Source organism: Lagopus muta, chromosome 9 (genome assembly GCF_023343835.1).
Source record: "Lagopus muta isolate bLagMut1 chromosome 9, bLagMut1 primary, whole genome shotgun sequence".
NCBI lineage: Eukaryota > Metazoa > Chordata > Aves > Galliformes > Phasianidae > Lagopus > Lagopus muta.
This window is the reverse complement of record NC_064441.1, coordinates 10,668,834-10,686,427: the sequence shown is the minus strand read 5'-3', so window position 1 is coordinate 10,686,427 and position 17,594 is coordinate 10,668,834. Positions and strand designations below refer to the sequence as shown.

The window sequence follows — 17,594 nt, the reverse complement described above, 5'->3', positions numbered from 1 at the left end:
GTGTGCCAGGGACCTTTATGGTGTTTGTGGGGCAGCTCCTGCCTGGTTTGCCTTTCTTTCAACTCTCTGCCTTCACACACAGGCTCAGGAAGGTCTCAGCTATGGGCTGGAGGTGTTGGGTACAGCACAGCAGACAGGAGGTTGGGGTGGTCCATTTGGGCCCAGCTGTCCCAATGGCCCAATCCTGTCAACTGCTCTCCTTTTATTTCAGGCTATATAGCTGCATATGCCTTAGAGAAATAAACATGTCTTTTCACAAAGCTGGGGTGAGGGGGGTTACAATTTGGTGCAGTTTATTAGTAGCTGGGATGGCTCTGATTTATCACATAGAACAGAGCTAACCACATCCAGCTACCTCCCATGTAATGCCGAGTGCATTTTCCAGCAGTATGACCCCCTATTAAGAATGAGTCTATGTGCCAGCACAGCTGGGACCAACAGCCAGGGCAGCTTGCAGGTGTTGCTCTCCCCACACTGATTTGCTGTTCCCTTCAGTGGCACTAATTAGACCACATGCAGCTTCTGTTTCTGGGAAGAGCTCTTTTAGTGCTAGCTCAGGTATCTCTTCACTGCATGATATTTGCCAGCCTGGAAATATCCACTCTGCTTACAGATCCAAATAAGAACAAAGCCTCGTAGCAGTGCTGCAGTCTCCCAGTTCTTACTGGGAATAGCCTAGTGTTGTCTGCCTATGGCCTTGTCCTTTCACATGCCTGGCAAGATCAAGCGTTATTTTGAAGGCCAGGGTGACAATCCCTGCTCTGCTCTGCTCTGTTTGACATACAGAGCTTCAGCAAGCACCCACGTTTGCCAGCCTGAATGCAAAAGGAGAGCTGAGAGAATAGCAACGTGAATTCCTGAATGTGATTGTAAAATGATCTCCTGTATGCATAACTCACTTTTAGTACCCAATTTTCATGCTAGTCACAGATTATGTTGATTTGTACTTCTGCAACCACTGAAATTCCCTAGCACTCAGGTAGAGCCAGGAATTTCTGTTAAATATATCTAGTATTTCTCCAGGTTCATTTGAAGAGAATGATAATATATCATTACTCTCAGTGGGGCCATAGCTGCCTCCCAGCTTATGCCTGCTAACATGCATTAGAGCTGGGTTTGAACGGTAGCAATCAATAGTGAGAGCTGCAGCAGCTGAAACTGCTAAGTGCAGCTCTAACATTCCTTATGCAAACGCTGGTACTCACCAGAGAGCACGCCTGCTCACATGAGCAAAGAAGTGAGACTGATTGCTCTATTTGCTAAACGATTCCCAACATTTCCTTTTTTTTTTTTTGTATGTGTGTGTGTGCTTTACATATCTTACAAAAAAATGTTTTTTGGAAACTGGAGAGGGGAGCACCAGGTGAAACTAGCAAAATAGCACCTCCCTTTTTGGGACAGGTGTGTGTTATTCACACTGCTGAGTGCAGATTAGGACACAGGCAGCTGGATGCAGTCTCCTCCACATGCATACTGCCTGCAGATCCCGATCAAAGCACCTCTGTCCTGACCGTGCTCACAGACAGGACTGGTGCATGGGTGCTACAGCCCTCTGCATGGCTCCTGGCTTCCGAGTGCACTGACCAGCCTGAGGCTGGACTTGGTAGCGCAGGAGCCAGCACCTGCTGCTTATGAATTGATGGGATCACCAGCTCTGGAATTTGCTCACTCCAAAAGCTCTGAACACACAGATGAGGAGTGGAGGGAGACTGCTGTTATGTCACACTGGCCCTGAGGGTCTGGGATCATTTCTTACTCCATCTGCAAGCTGGAGTAATTAAAGTGTTGATTGAGCAGCACTGACCTCCTTCCCACTCCTTAACACACAAAAAAGTGGGGTAGGAGAAAGTCCCTCATCTTGTGTTGTTCTGTGGCCATTTGGTACATGGCTGGGCATGTTTGTAGCAGGGCCCACACAGCTCAAGGTCCTCAGCACAGCTGGGTGGGCAGCACAGGTGAGGTTCATCAGCAGCCATTTGGGAGAGGCGGGGCAGAAAGGAGAGGGGAAAGCAGGAGAAGAAAGCAGGAGGAAGGCTGTGCTGTTGGGTCTCTGCTCCAAGGGAAGGCTGGTGGAGGACTGTGAGGTAAGTGAGCGGTTGGGGTTTGCACAGTTATGGTAAAGGCTAGAGCGTGTGTGGGGGGGGGGGGGGGTTAGGGTTAGGGTGCAGGAGGTGCAGTCTGGAGAGGTTTGGTCGAAGTGCTAAGCAGCAGGGTTTACAGAAGTTGCCTAATGCTGAAGGCAGCAGCCCTAGAAATGCTCTCGATAATGTTTTTTGGTCACCGCTATCTACACCTCTTCATCTGTGGGGATGGATGTGGTCAGACTGTAGAGAAAGTGTGCTGTGGACAGCTGTGTTTGTTCAAGCAAGTTAAGCAGCTTGGTTAGACCTCATGTGAGGAGCATGTTATATAGTCTGCATGTTGGTGGGAGATGGCAGGAGAATCTAGAGGAGAAATGCCTCTCCTTCCCAGAGGCATCTGCATTCAGACTCTGGTGTCTTGGCATGTAAATCATTCCTTTCCTTTCTGAAGGGCTCCTTCAAACTCAGTTCTGGAGTCCTGTGTGTTGAGTACTGAATGTTCCTTGTGGATTATCCCACCTGAAATGCTTGCAGTGATACTCCCAAAGACCCAAATGGTGAGAGTGGTCAGCAAAGCACAGGTGTGCTTCGTTTTTGTTAATGCTAATGCCTGAGTGTCTCAAACTCTGATATTGAAGTCCTTATTGCCTACACAAAGTTTCTGATATGGTAAAAAGCACAAATTGTGCAACAATGTGCTCTGTGGTGCATCAGCACACTGCAACCTGATCTTGCCTTATTGTATTTTAAAGGCTTGCCTTCCTCACTTCCTATGCTGTAGTGCCTCCTTTCTGCACCTTTCTAAAGAAAGAAAAATAGCCTAGAAAAGCAATTTTTTCCAGCTCATGTAATTACTTTTAAGCCAATGTACTGCTCTTGAGAGGTGTTTGGAACATCATAATGCTGTTCCACCTCTGCTCACCTATGGACGTAGCTAAGGGATATGATTATACCATCCATCTTCCATGACCCCAAAGAAGTAAATGCACCAAGTGCTGGGGAGGTTTTGGTGCTTATGAAATAAGAATTTCAGGTATGCCTACACAACAGGTGGCAGACACATTTTCATTGTTCTCTGCTCATCAATGAAAACAGGCAGAAATCAAAGTTTCCAGGCTAGAGAATGAAAACACAAGCCACCACCTTCTTATCAGGCTCTCATAGTTGTCTTTAGGCACTTTTGTGTGAATTTTTAACTTACTGCATGTGTATATTACTGGTCCCTGTTACAGGTCAGAGAATGGTTTTTCTGCTGGATTCTAGCTGCCAAATGAATCTGAACATCTAATGGCAAGGGTGCTCTGTGATATGATCTCTTATATCCAGTGTGCATAAATGTGTGATGAACAGTTTTACTACAAACGTGAATGTTTTGGGTCTGACTCCAGTCAGCTGCTGTTCCCGTTTGCTACCCCGATGCTGAGTGAATGAAGGTTGTTGATTTCCATATGGAGATGGGCTAAAGCAGCAGTGATACTCTAGATCTTGTGAGTTTTCATCACTGCTGGAGAATTTGATTATCTCAGGTAATCAGCCATTGCTGCTGGTGAGAGATAAGACTGGATAAGACTTTTCCATGCAGTCTTTGTGAAACAATAGTGCCCTTTTACCTTTCAGATTTTAACAATGCAGAAAGATAGCGCTACATGACCTTGCTTTTGGCAGTGAGCATGAACTGATGGCAGCCAGCAACATATTTTCATCTCTCTGCTCAGCTTCTTCTTTCCCAGTCCTCTTCTCCCTGTTTGCCCTTGTAATTGGAGATAAGCTGGACCCACATAGTTATGCAGCATCAGAAATGTAATCTAGACATCTCTTCTGTTTGAAGGGCACATTAGAAATGTGATTCACAGAAGTCAGATGCCTATAGTCTATTTTCTGTGAGCAGCTCTGGAAAATCTGAGCTGCAACTATTGGTAGATACCTGTTTGAGGGACACCTGGAGGCGTTTGACGTTCTTGAGAGAACAGCACAAGGCCTCACTGAAAAGCAGCTTTGCTCAAGGACAGCTTTATCCCCTCCCAAAAGAAAGATCAAACTCTTTGTGGGAGGGCACTCGAGGGCCACTGGGGCTTTGATAAGGTGATGAAAACCTCTAAGTGATTCATTTTTTGAGCAGAGCAGGAGTTCAGGCTGTGCAGGTCTGCAGAAGATATTTTTAAAGTGCCCTCTCATGCTGTCTGAGAACAGTACAGGACTTGCTGGAAGATCAGATGTATTTTCTGTCTTTGTGCCTTATCCAGGCTGTTTTGCTGATGAACAAAGGCCTGCTTGATGTGTGATGCAGCTGCTTGCCAAGGTTCAGATGCCCAAATCTGGCCTCCTTCTCAGAGCATTGCTGAGCTCCTGGCTTTTGTCCAGAGTGACAAACTTGTAGAAACATGGGAAGGAAGGTCAGACTGAACTAAGGGAAAGCAGTGAATGTAGGCAATAAGAATTGCTAAAATCTCTTGCCCTTTTCCAGATATTGAAGTTCTCCAAGTGTTGGCCACTCCTCACTTCCAGGTGTTGTCACCTCTGAAGGTGTTCTTGTAGCTTCCTGCAAGTGCAAGCATTGTTTGGCAAGGTGAAGACCAAGGAAGTGGAAAGCTTACGGGGGGGACAAGGGGGCTGCCCAGACCAAAAGAGCTGTCTGGGCCATGCCTCTGCCTTGGGACAGGCAAAGCTGCTCCTGACAGTGGACTTGAGGCTTTATTGAGAGCTGGAGATTCTGCAGCTGTGAAATAGTTGGTGAGATGCTCGGATGAATTACAGCTCTGAAACCTTGACTCTGCTGAATGAGGGAGCTCTCAAAGCCACGTCAGTTAAACAAGTTACAACATCTGCCTGAATTTGGGGATATTTTCCTTAGCTTTCCCGAATGTGCAAGGCTTTTTGATGCTTGAATCCTTTAAGTGCTGGGAATGGGACGTAATGCTTTGGAATGCCCTGGCTGAGTGGTCAGTGAAGTCCTGTGTTCTGAGATCTAGTAAAGCTGAGTTATCCGGATTAGACACTGCATCTGATTATCTTGCTGATAATCCTGCCCCCAGTAATTTAATCAGAATGGGAATTGCAAGGCCAGGATCAGGCAGAAGTAATGGGTGATTGCCCCCTTGTGCATCTGTAGCACTTGGAGTTCTGTTCATAGATTATCTTTACATTTGAATAAATACACATGTAGGGCTGGGTTCCCACTGATAGCAGCTAATGAATGGTGTGGGGTGAGAGACTGCTGTATTTGATTTGTTATCAATAGAAATTTGTTAGCAATAGGAATTCTCACAAAGCGTGCATGAGAGGGGACTGGAATGCAATGCAGGTTTAAAGTGGAGCAGCAAAGAGAATGATCCAACCCAGTAAGGGGAGTCAATAGTGTTCACTGGCTTACCAGATAGAGGCAGGTCTTCTTGTCAACCTCTGTGGGAGGGCTGGGTGAAGTGATCTGTGTCCTGATCCCATCTCTGTCAGGGTTTTCCCAGCATGGATTGAGAGTGAAGCTGCTTAGGTACATGTTAGTAGAAGTACCTCAAGAAGGCTATGTTCACCCTTTCAGTATTACAAAGGACAGTGATTTAGGCTGCCTGACTCCTGGAACACCTGCAAAAAGCTGGACTCAACGTACCTAGCTTACCCAAACCTCAACTGAGACCTTATTATGTGACTCACCCAAAAATACACGTGTGGAAATAAGAATTGCTAAAGAGAGCAGTAACAGATGATTTTCACTGTGTCTTCTGACCCTAGCTGCCAAGAAGAGCCTTATTCAAGGCTGACTGGCAGTGCCTTAGGATTTAGGATGAGTGCTGAAAGATGTTGGCTAGAGAATAAGGGCTGCACTTGGAGCAGCTGTGTGCTCAGCTGAGTGCAAGCTGCTGTGTGCGCTCCTTGTTGTTGATCCATGGGTGTCACATCTTATGTAAGGGTCTTACTGTGAGTGCAAATGTGATCTATTAGGAAGGTATTTGAGCAATGCTAATATGCTTAGAGGTGTAAAATGTGCGCTGTACATACCCGCAGTTTTTCAAGGGTGGTTAAAGTAAGCCTTGAGTGCAAATATCTACTAAGAAGTACGAGCTTGTGCTGTAACGGAGGGATGAGGTGGAAAAAAAAGAGTTCGGCATTTCTTGTTGCAGCCAGGAGAGGGCAGAGGGACATGCACAACCTCGTGTGGCCTCCGGAGGCTGCTGGTATTTAATGATGACTTTTCCTGGTCGCTGCCGGGGGTCTGAGCAGGGGTGATTTCCCCTTCTATGCCACGATATCAGCAAGGCAGAGTGTGCTCAGCCTTGTGTGGGGATGGAGCCTATTCCAGCTCAGGGATGAGCAGAAGTGAAACTGAAAGCTGAATGGAAAACCAAAGGATGAATGGCTGCTGTGGGGGAGGTAGGGGAGCAGCAGGCAGCAGTGGCAAGCCTGATGCTGGGAAGGGAGAGAAGAGCATCCATCTGTGTGCTTGTGCTTGCATGTAGGTGCCAGGATTCAGTGCTTCGTGTGGGGAAGGGAGAGCTGGTGTGGCTGGAGCTCCCAAGATGCCTGCCTTGAGGAAGTATGTGTGGCCCACCTACAGAGTCTCGGGTCAACATGGCTTCTGGCTGCTGCTTTCACATTGGAAGTGGCACCCTGGGCACTGCACTGATGTGCTGGTGTTAGAAGTTTGTGAGATGGAGAATTCTCAGGATGAAGCAGTAGGTATTTCCAGCAAGTGATTTAATTTTGAAGCTGTTTGCAAGTTTGTGCTTTCTTGGCACTGGTACGAAAACATCTTCCCACTGGAAAACAATCCCACTGCTAATCCCACTGCTTTTCCCACTTGCTGTTGCTACTGGTTTGGTGGGTTTTGTTTCTGATGGTGTTTTGTTTCCACTCCTTGCTGCCATTTGGCTGCACGGGCCACCATTCAGTGTTTATGCTGCTCTAAGCCTTTGCATAGCAATTTGTTCTCTGTAATCTTGCTTGCTACAGCTGATACCCCTTGCTTTCTCATCCCAATGTAATGTGGTGTTTGTTAATGCCCACACTGGGCTTGTTCCAGCCTTGGCTTCGTCTGCTTCCCTTAATTGGAGGGTCTCAAACCCCACTGCTGTGCTGAATGTGCTAAACTTTTCCAGTTCTGCTACCTTGCTGACTAAATACTTTTCCTTCTCCAGCTTGCTTGCTGGCATGGGATTCAATCACAACTGGCTTCCTGCCACCTTGAGTCACTCCAAACCTCCTTCTTCTGCCTTCGTTTCATTTTATGACTAAAATCTCTTCTGATTTTAAGACGTGTAAAATGATGTGCTCTTTTGTCCTCCTTGACTCCTGAATGTGAGCACCCTCTTGCATCCCTCAGATTCTGCTTTTTGTACCCATGCTGTTATTCTTCCACTTCAGCCCACCATCTCTTCTGGCAGCTCTGCCTTACTAAATAAAATTGCCATCCAACCCCTCATATCTTTCTCTAGATATACCCCATCTCTGCACCTGGACTTGCTAAATTCCTTCATCAAAGTCAGCCCTTCTTTCCCCTGATGTCCTACTCTTGTCACCTGGGCAGGACCTGTAAGGGTGAGTTGAGTGGATGGGCAGAAAATATTCTGACCCCATGTGGGTGGTAGGTTGAGTGTTTCCTGCACTTAGTTCCTGCAGTGACCTATGAAACTCACCCTGGACAGCTCTTTAAGATGAAAAAACTTTGCACTCAATGTATGTTAGACTCTAGAATGAAGGAAGAATACGTGCATGTGGTTCTTCTACCTCGAAGTGCTGTGCTTGCTGCAGTCTATTCAGATGTTAAACCAGCAGCAAGTTACAAATGCCCACAGTCTCTAAATGTTATCCTTCTCCGGAATGCTTGCAGCAAGGGCAGGGATAACTACTGGAAAGCGAACGTGTTTTAAGTAACCTGCAGCCGGCTGTACTGTCAGCTAACCCAGGATTCTTCCTTGAATCTCCGTTGTCTACATTTGTATCTAGCTGTTGCTCGTGAGATAATGCTACACTGTTTAATGTTACTATAGGTGGGCTAGATGTAGCAACCCAGCTAAGAGAAAAGGGATGTATTCACTGGGCAGAGCTGTTCTTTGTAAACAATCACGTTTGGTAGACTTCTTTTTTAGGGTGTGTGTTTTGGCTGTGCAGGGAGGTGATGCAGCTAAATCCCTCTGTATCTCATGGTTGTGCTGTGGCACAGCTGACAGGGGGGAAGCAAGCAAGGTCTTCCAAATGCTGTTCAATCATTCAGGCTCAGGCGTGCTGGTTTCCATACTGTTTGGGTTGGTTGCAGCCCAAAGCTTCTGCAGTGAAAACAATGAGATCTCATCAATCGAGGAAAGTAAGGCTTAAAGAAATTGCTCTCTATGAATACCAACTAAGCAAACAAACCAACCAAGCTTTTCTCTAAGGAAAACCTCAGCAGGGAAGAGCAGACACATGTGGTATCTCACAGACTTATTAAATAAGCCATTGAAGGTGGCCTTTACACGATGTCCAGTGGATTTGGGGATAGTCAAGCAAAAATGCACGAGTTCATTCTTCAGGTTGAACATGTATTTTTTTTTTAGTCTGTAGTATGACTGCTCAAGTGCTTGAGGTTTGCGTCACAGCCTGACATAGCTGTAATGTAGAGATAATTACTTCACACCAGGGGGTTGCTCTGTCTGTTTTTTGCATCTGAGTGCATTGGTGGAGTTAAATTGTTGGGTCACAGCTTGAACTGCCCATTGAGCACCTAGGGGAGAGGTGTGACTGACCCAGGGAGTTCAGGCAAATAGTTTGCTCCTGTGCTCCTCAGCTAATCAGAAGGGGTGGACCCAGGGTAGAGCCACCTTGGGCTCTTGTAAGAGCCAGCCACTGAAGGGAGAGCACCTCCTGGACCTAGGCTGCTTGCTGAGGAGTGTTGTGTACGCAAGGATCCCCTTCATCAGCTGGGTGAGTTCAACTCTTCTTCTTGAATATTACTGTTAGCCCACCTTCAAATACCTTGGTATCATCAAGATACCAATATTTAAATACCTGGTATCACCAAGAACCAGTAGGAAGCAACATAACTTCTTTGTGAAAGGGGCAGTTGCTCCCTCCTTCTCCTTTTTTTTTCCTCCTTGTTTTCATAGACTCACAGAATCACTAAGGTTGGGAAAGACCATGAAGATAACATAATCCAGTACATCAATCTGTAATACCATGATCACAGAATCATGTTGCTCAGCATCACGGTTTTCTAATGCATCTTTCTCTTCTGATTGAATGTCACTTTTCAGTATATTTTGTGGTATCTGCCAAGAGGAGCTGGACAAACTCTGGGTTTTGGCCTAAGTTGTCACAGAAGGATGTAATTCCCAGAGGCATGGGAAAACTGCCCTGGGGATGCACTTGCATTTGTTAGGATGCGACGTTCTGGAAATCAGTGCCTGCTTAGGATTGTGGCTGTTCTTGTTGCTACTAAATGGGCTTCTTGGTGGGCATCTTGCAAGACTGCACCATCTGAGGTAGAGTTCAGCTCTGTACAAATAGCTCATACATGGTAGGATTAAGGCAAAGAAACTGCCTCCTGGGATCTGAGGCTGGCAGAGGTTGGGCTGTGATGTCTGTAGCATCACATGAAGAACATGAATGCTGCTCAGCTCTGATGGCTGTGAAGTAGCCATGACAAATCGGAGTAGGCAAATAGGTAATAGGTTTGTAAGAAATAGCCCATCCCCTGCAAGCATTCAGGCACTTGGCTCTTAGGAGTGCAGGCTGCCTGTGGCTGCCCCAGGTGAGCTGCCAGCAGGAAGCTCCTTCCTGCCTCAGCTCTGAGAATCTCCTTTTTCTTGTGTAAAGCATGCTGAATGGATGTAATTATTTTTTCCAATCAAGTCAAAAAGGGGATAATGCTTAAGTGGCTTCATTCAGCAGATTATTTCAATGTTTACTTTTTTTTTTTTTTTTTTTTTTGTGCATGAAAGCATTCAGTTTCTATAATGGTGTAATAACCTGGCTTCAGAAAGCAGCTCCCTGCCCACACCTGACCAAGGAGGTGACTGAGTCATTTATTAAACTGAATAACCAGAGGTCTGGGGCTCAGATGGACCAGGAGCTATCCCTGAAAGTACAAAGTACTTTGTGCAGGGATGGAGAGCAGCCTCTAGCTTTCCTGGGCTTTCAGGAGTTCAGGATGCCCAGTCCCTTATAGTGAATGAAAATTTGGTGTCAAGGGTCTTGGGTCACATCCAACTGCCATTTTAATTCAGCAGGAAGGCTCCCATTAATGGGTATTAGAGTTTCTTTCAAGTGACTGTTTAGTGCACTGCCTTTTTCCCAAGCTAGCAAGGCAAAAAAGAAGGTGGGTGGAGTTCTCCAGTTCTGTGCTGGGAAGCTCCTTGCTGAGTGATCCAGCACATTGTGATGTGCTTCTGCACTCCTAAGGGAGCTATGCCGTGCGAAGACCAGATCTTCTCATCTCACCCTTTTAATAGTCTGATGAATCAAAGCATTTAGCCTCTGCATTAATTTGTTCAAACACTGAATTCAGATGGATCTGTCTGTAGATGCTGGTGAAGAATAGGAGCAATAGAAAGATGGTAGTACTTCACCAAACAAATGCTAGGTCTTGAGAGCAGCTTCCTGAGTCAATACAAGGATGGCTGCCTGCCTTCCTGATTTTATTCCATATTAATTTTAGTCTTTGTAAATAATTACAAAACTACTCATTTGTTTTCGTATTTTTATGACTTCTAGTACTTTCTTATTTAACAATAACATCTGACTAAGCTCAACATCTGATCAATAATCCTGTGTAATTAAACTGTTTGTTCAAATGTTGTGGTTTGTTTTGGACTTCATTCCCCACACCAGCTCCTAAAACACTTCTCCCCTGCTTCTAGCAATTACTTGGATGATGTGAGGATGGTGCTACCTCAGCTGGTGAGGCAGTAGTTCATAGTTTTGTTTGCTCATAATCAGAAGCAGTGCATATCTGCCTCAAGGTGGAAGATGACAGGTTGTATAGAGCACTCTCTGTATTTTACAGATGCCTATTCTATATATTTTTTTTAGGACTTCAAGTCTCTATTTACTCCTCTCCTTCCCCCACTCCATTCTTTCTTATTTTAGTAGCATTAAAGGTCCTTCCTGCTGCTGCAGTGTCATGGCCTACTTTCTTGCAACCTGCTGTTTTGGCTTGTGCTCCTCTGAGCACAGCTCATAGTCTGTGGACATCTTCTGACACTGGTAACTGAGCAGTTTTGTTTTCTGTCCTAAAGGAATCTGTTCTGACAGTTAGCTAATGACACCTATTGGATTTGGGAATAGATTCTACAGAAAACGGGAGTTCCTCAAGCACTTGTCTGAGTCCTGCTCAGCAGCTGGTTTCAAGGTTAGGCCCACCCTGTACATGGAAACTGGCAGTTACTGTTTCCCCCTTGGTCAGAACTCAGTGCAGCTCCTTTTTTTGTTAATTGTTTTTAAGGTCTGTGGGCAGGTCAAGCGCCTTTCTGTGCCCGGCAGTCTCTAGCCAGAAACTTGTTTGATCTGGGTGCTGAGGTTGGCTTCTGGACTTTTTGGAAACTGGAGTCTCACTCCCTGGCGATCAAATTGTAGAACTGAAGCTGGCTTATGGCCAGTTTTGTGTGGAGCTTTGTACAGAATCTCTATCTGCTGGCCCTTAGTGCCCTTGTGTGTGGGTTTGCTGCCCTTTTGGGATGGTCTTCATCAGAACCTATCAAAGACCAGAAGAAATACAACCATGAGTGGTCCTCTCCATCCCATTGTGTCCCGATTCCTCTAGAAGTGCCCCATGCAGCCATCACAACACCTGCACAGCTCTGTGCATGACCTTGTCTGGATGGTGCGCTCTGTTTGTGAATAGAGAGGCTACCTCTGGGTATGGGAAATACCACTGGCAGCCCTGTGAATTTGCTACAGGAGAGCGGTACCTCTGAAGTTCTCCTTCCACTCTGGCTTAAACAATGTTGATGGGAAGGAGCCCCCTCGATCAGCACACCTACATCTCCTGAGTTCTGCAAAGCTCCGTCTTGCTGGGGGTCAGGGAACAACCTGATGTGATACTGAGATCTGATAATGTACTGATCTTTATTTGATACTTGCTTACCTGGAAAGCCACGGTAAATACAGATCTGACTTCCCTGAAGGGCTAGAGGAGGACCAGTAGTGTGATCTTGCCTGAGCTAGTCCAGATTTGTGATACTTTAATGCAGCATGCAGCTGAAATGTAGAGAAAAGTACAGAAAATACAGTATTCATTTCTAATGTTAAGTAGCTTGCAAGGTTACCTATGAATGGCAGTGGAAGGAAATACACTGAGTGGATTTGTTCCCTTTGTGCTAAGGAGAAGAGCCTTCTAGACTCTGCAACTGTGCTCTACGCAGGAGGGCTTCTCTTTAAGCTGTTCTTAAATTGTAAGGATATGGGTTTTAAGGACTCATGACTGTTTCGTGAACTGGAAGGGAGATTATGACATCCCGAATGGGACCAGAAAGATCTGGTAAGTGTGACTGGAAACTGAATGCATGGGTAGGTGAGCTTGGGTGTTTTGCTTCAGCTCTGCTCTACCAGTTAGCTCAGAGGAGTGTAGTGCAGTGGCACTGTCTATGTGCAGCTCTCAGCATAGTGGTCATTTTCAGGGATTTTTGCAGTACTACAAATCATAAAAACAAGCATGGAAAAGGGTTTTACCATCCACATAATGCCTGAATAGACAAATAAGGGGAAAAATGAGAATGATGCAGAAACAATTCCGGAGCTGGAGAAACTTCCTTATGGGAGAAAACTTAAGGAGCTGAATCAACCATCTAAGTAGGAGTGACTTGATCATAGGTTGATCATCAATCACTTAGGTTGAAAAAGACCACTAAGATCATTTAGTCTGACCACTTGCCACCAACATTGCCCGCTGACCACGTCTGTCAGTGCCGCATCTCTACAGTTCTTGAGTCCCTGGTGGCAGCTCCCCCACCTTCCTGGCTGTCTGTGCCAGTGCATCACCATTCTTTCTGAGAATCAATTTTTTCTGATGTCCAACCTGAACCTCCCTGGCACAACTCAACGCTGTTCCCTGCCTCACCACAACCTCCTGTCAGGGAGCTGTAAAGAGTAATGAGTTGTCCCCTGGGCATCCTCTTCTCACTCAGCCACCTTTGTTCCCACAGTCACTCCCCATATAAGACCTGGGCTACAGGGCTGGGAAGGGTCTCGAGCACCTCTGTGGACATGCTCCAGGGCTGCCACTTGTTTCTTGTAGTGAGAGGTCTCAAAATGGTCCCGGTATGGATGTTTTATCAGTTTCTTGTTAGTGGGGGACAGTTTACTATTAAGCAGAGGGAGATTAAGCTCTAGCAGCTGCATGCTGAAAGCAAAAAAGAAAAGCCCAAACTACCCGTAAGGTGAATGGTTCTATGAATCAGCACAATTAACCTTGGAAAACTGTATCTGGAGAAGGCCTGAGCCTTCTGCTAAGAGTTCCTCTCTACGGCTGCAGGTGTTGCAGGCCCGCGCTGGGGGGACGTTAGTGCAACGTCTCCGAGCGAAGCGCCGTGCTCGGGGCCTCGGCCATGTGCAGAACTCCCCGCACCCATCACCTGTAGAAACCAACACAGCGGGCGGGACGCGCCGCGCATTCCACCGCCCGGGCGACGTCCCCTCGTCCCGCGAAGGCGATCGGTGGGTCCGCGCTCCCGAAGCGTCTCGGCCTCCCTGCCCGGCCGGGGGGCGGCGGGCCCCGGCTGCGCTCTCCTTGCGGAGCCCCGGGCCCGGCGCTGCGGGCGGCGGAGGCGGGGCGCGGGCGGGGCGCGCATGCGGGCGGCGCCAGGCAGCGCGGCGGGCCGCCGAGCCACTCGCCCCCGCAGCAGCACCGCTCGGCCAGGGACAGCTCCCGCCCAGGTAACGACGCGGCTCCCCGCGGCCCTCGCTGCCCCGGCGGCGGCTCCGCTCCTCACCCCGCCTTCCCCCTCTCCCTTCCCCCGGTGGTTGCTTGCAGCTCCCAGGCTGTGACGGCGCCGTTCCCGACGCGGAGCAGGCAGCGGCGGCCGGCTCGGGGCTTCGGGCTGAGTGAGGAGGGAGCGCGTCTTCCGGCAACTTCCCCGCAACTTCCCGGCGCTCGCAAGGCTCCGCGATGGAAGGCAAAGGTGGGTCGCGGTGCGGGGAGGGGGAGGCGGCGGCACCGCAGTGGCCGGGCTCGGTGCGCGGCACGGGGCTGGGAGCATTGCAGCAGGGGCTCGGCGCGTCCCTCCGCGGGCGGCTTGCGGCGTGCGGATGAGGGCTTCTCTCCCTTTATTTTCAGTTATTTGTTTTCCTTTCGGGGGAGACAGATGTCAGTTGGTGATCTGTTTTCTTAATGCCGAGGATTTGCATAATAAATATGAGGTCTGTCCCGTGTTTTGTAGCCGGTCGGCAATGGGGAGGTTTTGAAGAGATGAAGAGCATTTCGTAATTAGAATGGTTTTTAAAAACATCTCATTTTTAAATTTTTTTTTTTTTTCCTGAAATGAAAGGAGCGAGGCTATAGAGCTCTGCCCTCATTACGCTGCATATTTAACACATCAGAACATCCTGATAGATTGGAAGGAATGTGATGAGTATTGTGCTATTGAACTGTCTACCCCAGGAGGAGGGATTCATTAAATATTGCCTGCCTGGTTTTGTGCTTGCCCACAGATGTGTATCTAATCCAGATACATACTCCCAATCAAAAGAATATGTATATTTCCATACATAGCTATGTAGTCCTGCATGTCTGTTTACCTACCTCTACAGTTGCATCAGACATCAAGCATTCAACTGGTACGTGAACTTAGAATCTGTAAATGTTAATTGCCAATGAAATATTGGTGGTAAGTCAGTGCACGCAGTGAGAAGGCTAGCTGCCATTCCCAGCTGACCCCAGGTGCCAGCCCTCCTGTGCAACTCCAAGCTGGTAGCTCTTTAATTGATAGATATCAGGGCAGTGGGAGAACATAGACTATATTAATTCAAGGAAAATGACAGTAGACTTGTATAACACAATAGGACATACCTTCTAGGGAGCTGGGCAAGCTATATTTAAACCTCAGGTTTATTTTTGTAACTATCTTGTCAATCAGAGCTATAGTTCTCCTGTGTGGGAATATCTGATTATATGCTGATTAAGGAAGGAAGCTATTTCAATCATATGGAGGCAGCATGCCCTATAAAACACAGTTTCTTGTGGGTAGTGATCAATAGAACTAGTAGGGCTTGAGGGCAGGTAAGTACATCTAAAATAATAATAAATGAATGTGCAAAGGCTCAATTTCGATCAAAAGCTCATGGCCGTTGTGTCTGTTGGCAGTCAGGAAAAAGAGAGATGAAGTCTGTTTTCACAGTTAACCTGAGAGAGGACACCTTCAGTTTTTTGCATGACCTACTGCTACGTGCCTTGATGCAAAGCAAGTAGACCGTGACTTCAGAATAACACATGATGCCTTGTCATGTACTACATGAGCAGGTGAAAGGCTGTGTGGAACTTCTGATGGAGCTCGTGTCACTAGAGGAGGTGAGAAGGAGGCAGAAAAGTGACATTGCAATAAAAAGCTGGGGGCAAAAGCAGCACCTGGTAGAGAGGGTCACTCGATTCCTGCCTTGTGCAAACAGATCCGTTATGATGCAGTTGTTGACTGAGTTAGGAATGAATAGCTGAGCAGGCAGCCTTTTGGGCTGCTACTGCTCGTGTTTGTTAACTGCAAGACGAGATCTTCAGTACTCTGTGTTCCTGGGCTGTCAGCTTTGGTGGCAGGGTCGCTGGTAGGGTAACTCCTGGGATTGTCTCACTATGTTGTTTTTTTGCAACGTTTCTCAGCAGGTTGCTCTTAGTAGAGATTTTCTCTGTTGGAGTAGAGATGGGGAACAAATACTCTCTGGTTTTTACCTGCCCAGGCAGGAAAAAAATTAATAAATAAAGACTTTTCAGAGCAAACCCAGCAGAATTCAAGCCATCAGAATGAGGCAGGTACAAAGTAGGCATGACCTTAAAGGAAATAGAAAAGTAACTCTGGCATTTCATTGGGAGAAAAAGAGCAAGAGGTCTAATTGCACTGGCACAATTATTGAAACTCCTTTAATGTTGAAGTAGTGTGTGAGGGCCTGTGGTGCACAGATCCAACAGACTGATTTCGTGCACTTGTGTAGTGAGGCACAATGCAGGATGTCTCCCTGGAGGGAAGGTCTGAACCAGCCCAATACCTCCACGTCTTCAGCTTCTGTGATGGAACCTTGATGGACTTGCAACTGCACTGCTGTACCAGGAGGCTGTTTGCATTTTGTTTTCGTTATTAAGCAGGCCTCTGCATTACAAGTCTTTTGGTGGGAGGCTGCTGCTTCTGTAGTCCCTGATACAGTATTTCTCTGAAGTCATTCCTTGGGTTTTAAAGGTTTCCTCCTGTAGCCCCTCTTCCAACCTACAGATCCTCCTCACTGCAAATCCTGGAATGTGTCAAACTCAGCTCTATGCAGATACTGGGGAAGAGTGTGTGCTATATTAAGAAACATGATGTCTATTTAAGCAAACCTACCTTCTGGTCCTTGAATTCATCTGTGCTTGGTGACTGCTGTGGCTGTTCCTGCCTACGATTTGCCTTCCCAGGACAGCTTGACTATCTGAGCAGGTTTGGTACCAGCGTTCTACAAGGCCTTCAGGCCTCTGTGAGAAGAGGGCTTCATCTCGCTCTGGGGCTGTTCAAAGCAGCCAGAACTGAGTGTACTGATACTGGACCATTTCATGAGAGCAAAGGGAGGTGGCTACCTCTGGGTTTTGTGCGATGGGGTCCAGGACTGAGGGCTTTGCAGTTGCTAGGACTGTTGCAGTGTTGTAGGCAGGGAAGGCATCCTGATGTGGATTGAAGAGGAGGTGATGGTGTGGGCTGTGCCTTTCTAACAGCCAAACCCAGAGATGAACATCTCTCACTTGCTACTGTCTCAAAAAATAATAATAATAATTGCAGTTCTGTATGAATCTGCAATGCTACCAACACATCATAGTAGCCTGAGAGTAACACTTAGCCTGTTCTGACTTCCAGCTGCTTTAACTTGTTTGGTTCTGCGTATTCACTCTGAGCATTTTGCAGCAGTGAGAAGCTTAAAAGTTGTTGCTGCATCTGAAGCCCATTAGGTGATGATGGGAGGGAGGATGCTGTGGATGAGGGCTGTGCTTTTTGCATCTGCTACCTGATCCCTGTTCTCCAAATCTCTCACTAAAGCAGTTCCTGTAGGCTGCAGCAGTAAGTGATACCACTCCAGGCATCCCAGGAGCTGGGCTTTGCCAAAGCTAACAATAGTTAATGTAGAGGTTAAAGAATACTTGGGCATTTGCCAGATTCTCCTTTCAGTCAGAAAGATGCGTAGCAGGGAAGGGAACGTCACAGAGTGCTGTTTAGACTCAGAGGTTGGAACAGAAATCAGCCAGGCACGAGCCAGGCTGCACAGCACAGAGCGCATCCCCGGCTCTGGACTGTGAGGAGGAACTGCAGGCTCGCTGTGCTGCAGGGAGCCCTCCCTGCATCCTAAGGTCCTGCAGCCTTTTCTCTTGCCCTAAGATCATAAGGA

The 17,594-nt window shown here is 47.2% G+C and overlaps 1 protein-coding gene across 1 annotated transcript in view; it reads left to right on the top strand.

Moving 5' to 3' along the window:
- The first annotated feature begins 13,826 nt into the window (after positions 1 to 13,826).
- FGF12 (fibroblast growth factor 12) overlaps positions 13,827 to 17,594 on the top strand; it is a 187,518-nt gene continuing 183,750 nt past the window's right edge. Inside the window, exons 1-2 of the mRNA XM_048955375.1 lie at positions 13,827 to 13,919; positions 14,017 to 14,164. Of these exons, the coding sequence (XP_048811332.1) occupies positions 14,152 to 14,164 (13 nt within the window). The 5' untranslated portion in view covers positions 13,827 to 13,919; positions 14,017 to 14,151. The remainder of the gene's footprint in view (positions 13,920 to 14,016; positions 14,165 to 17,594) is intronic.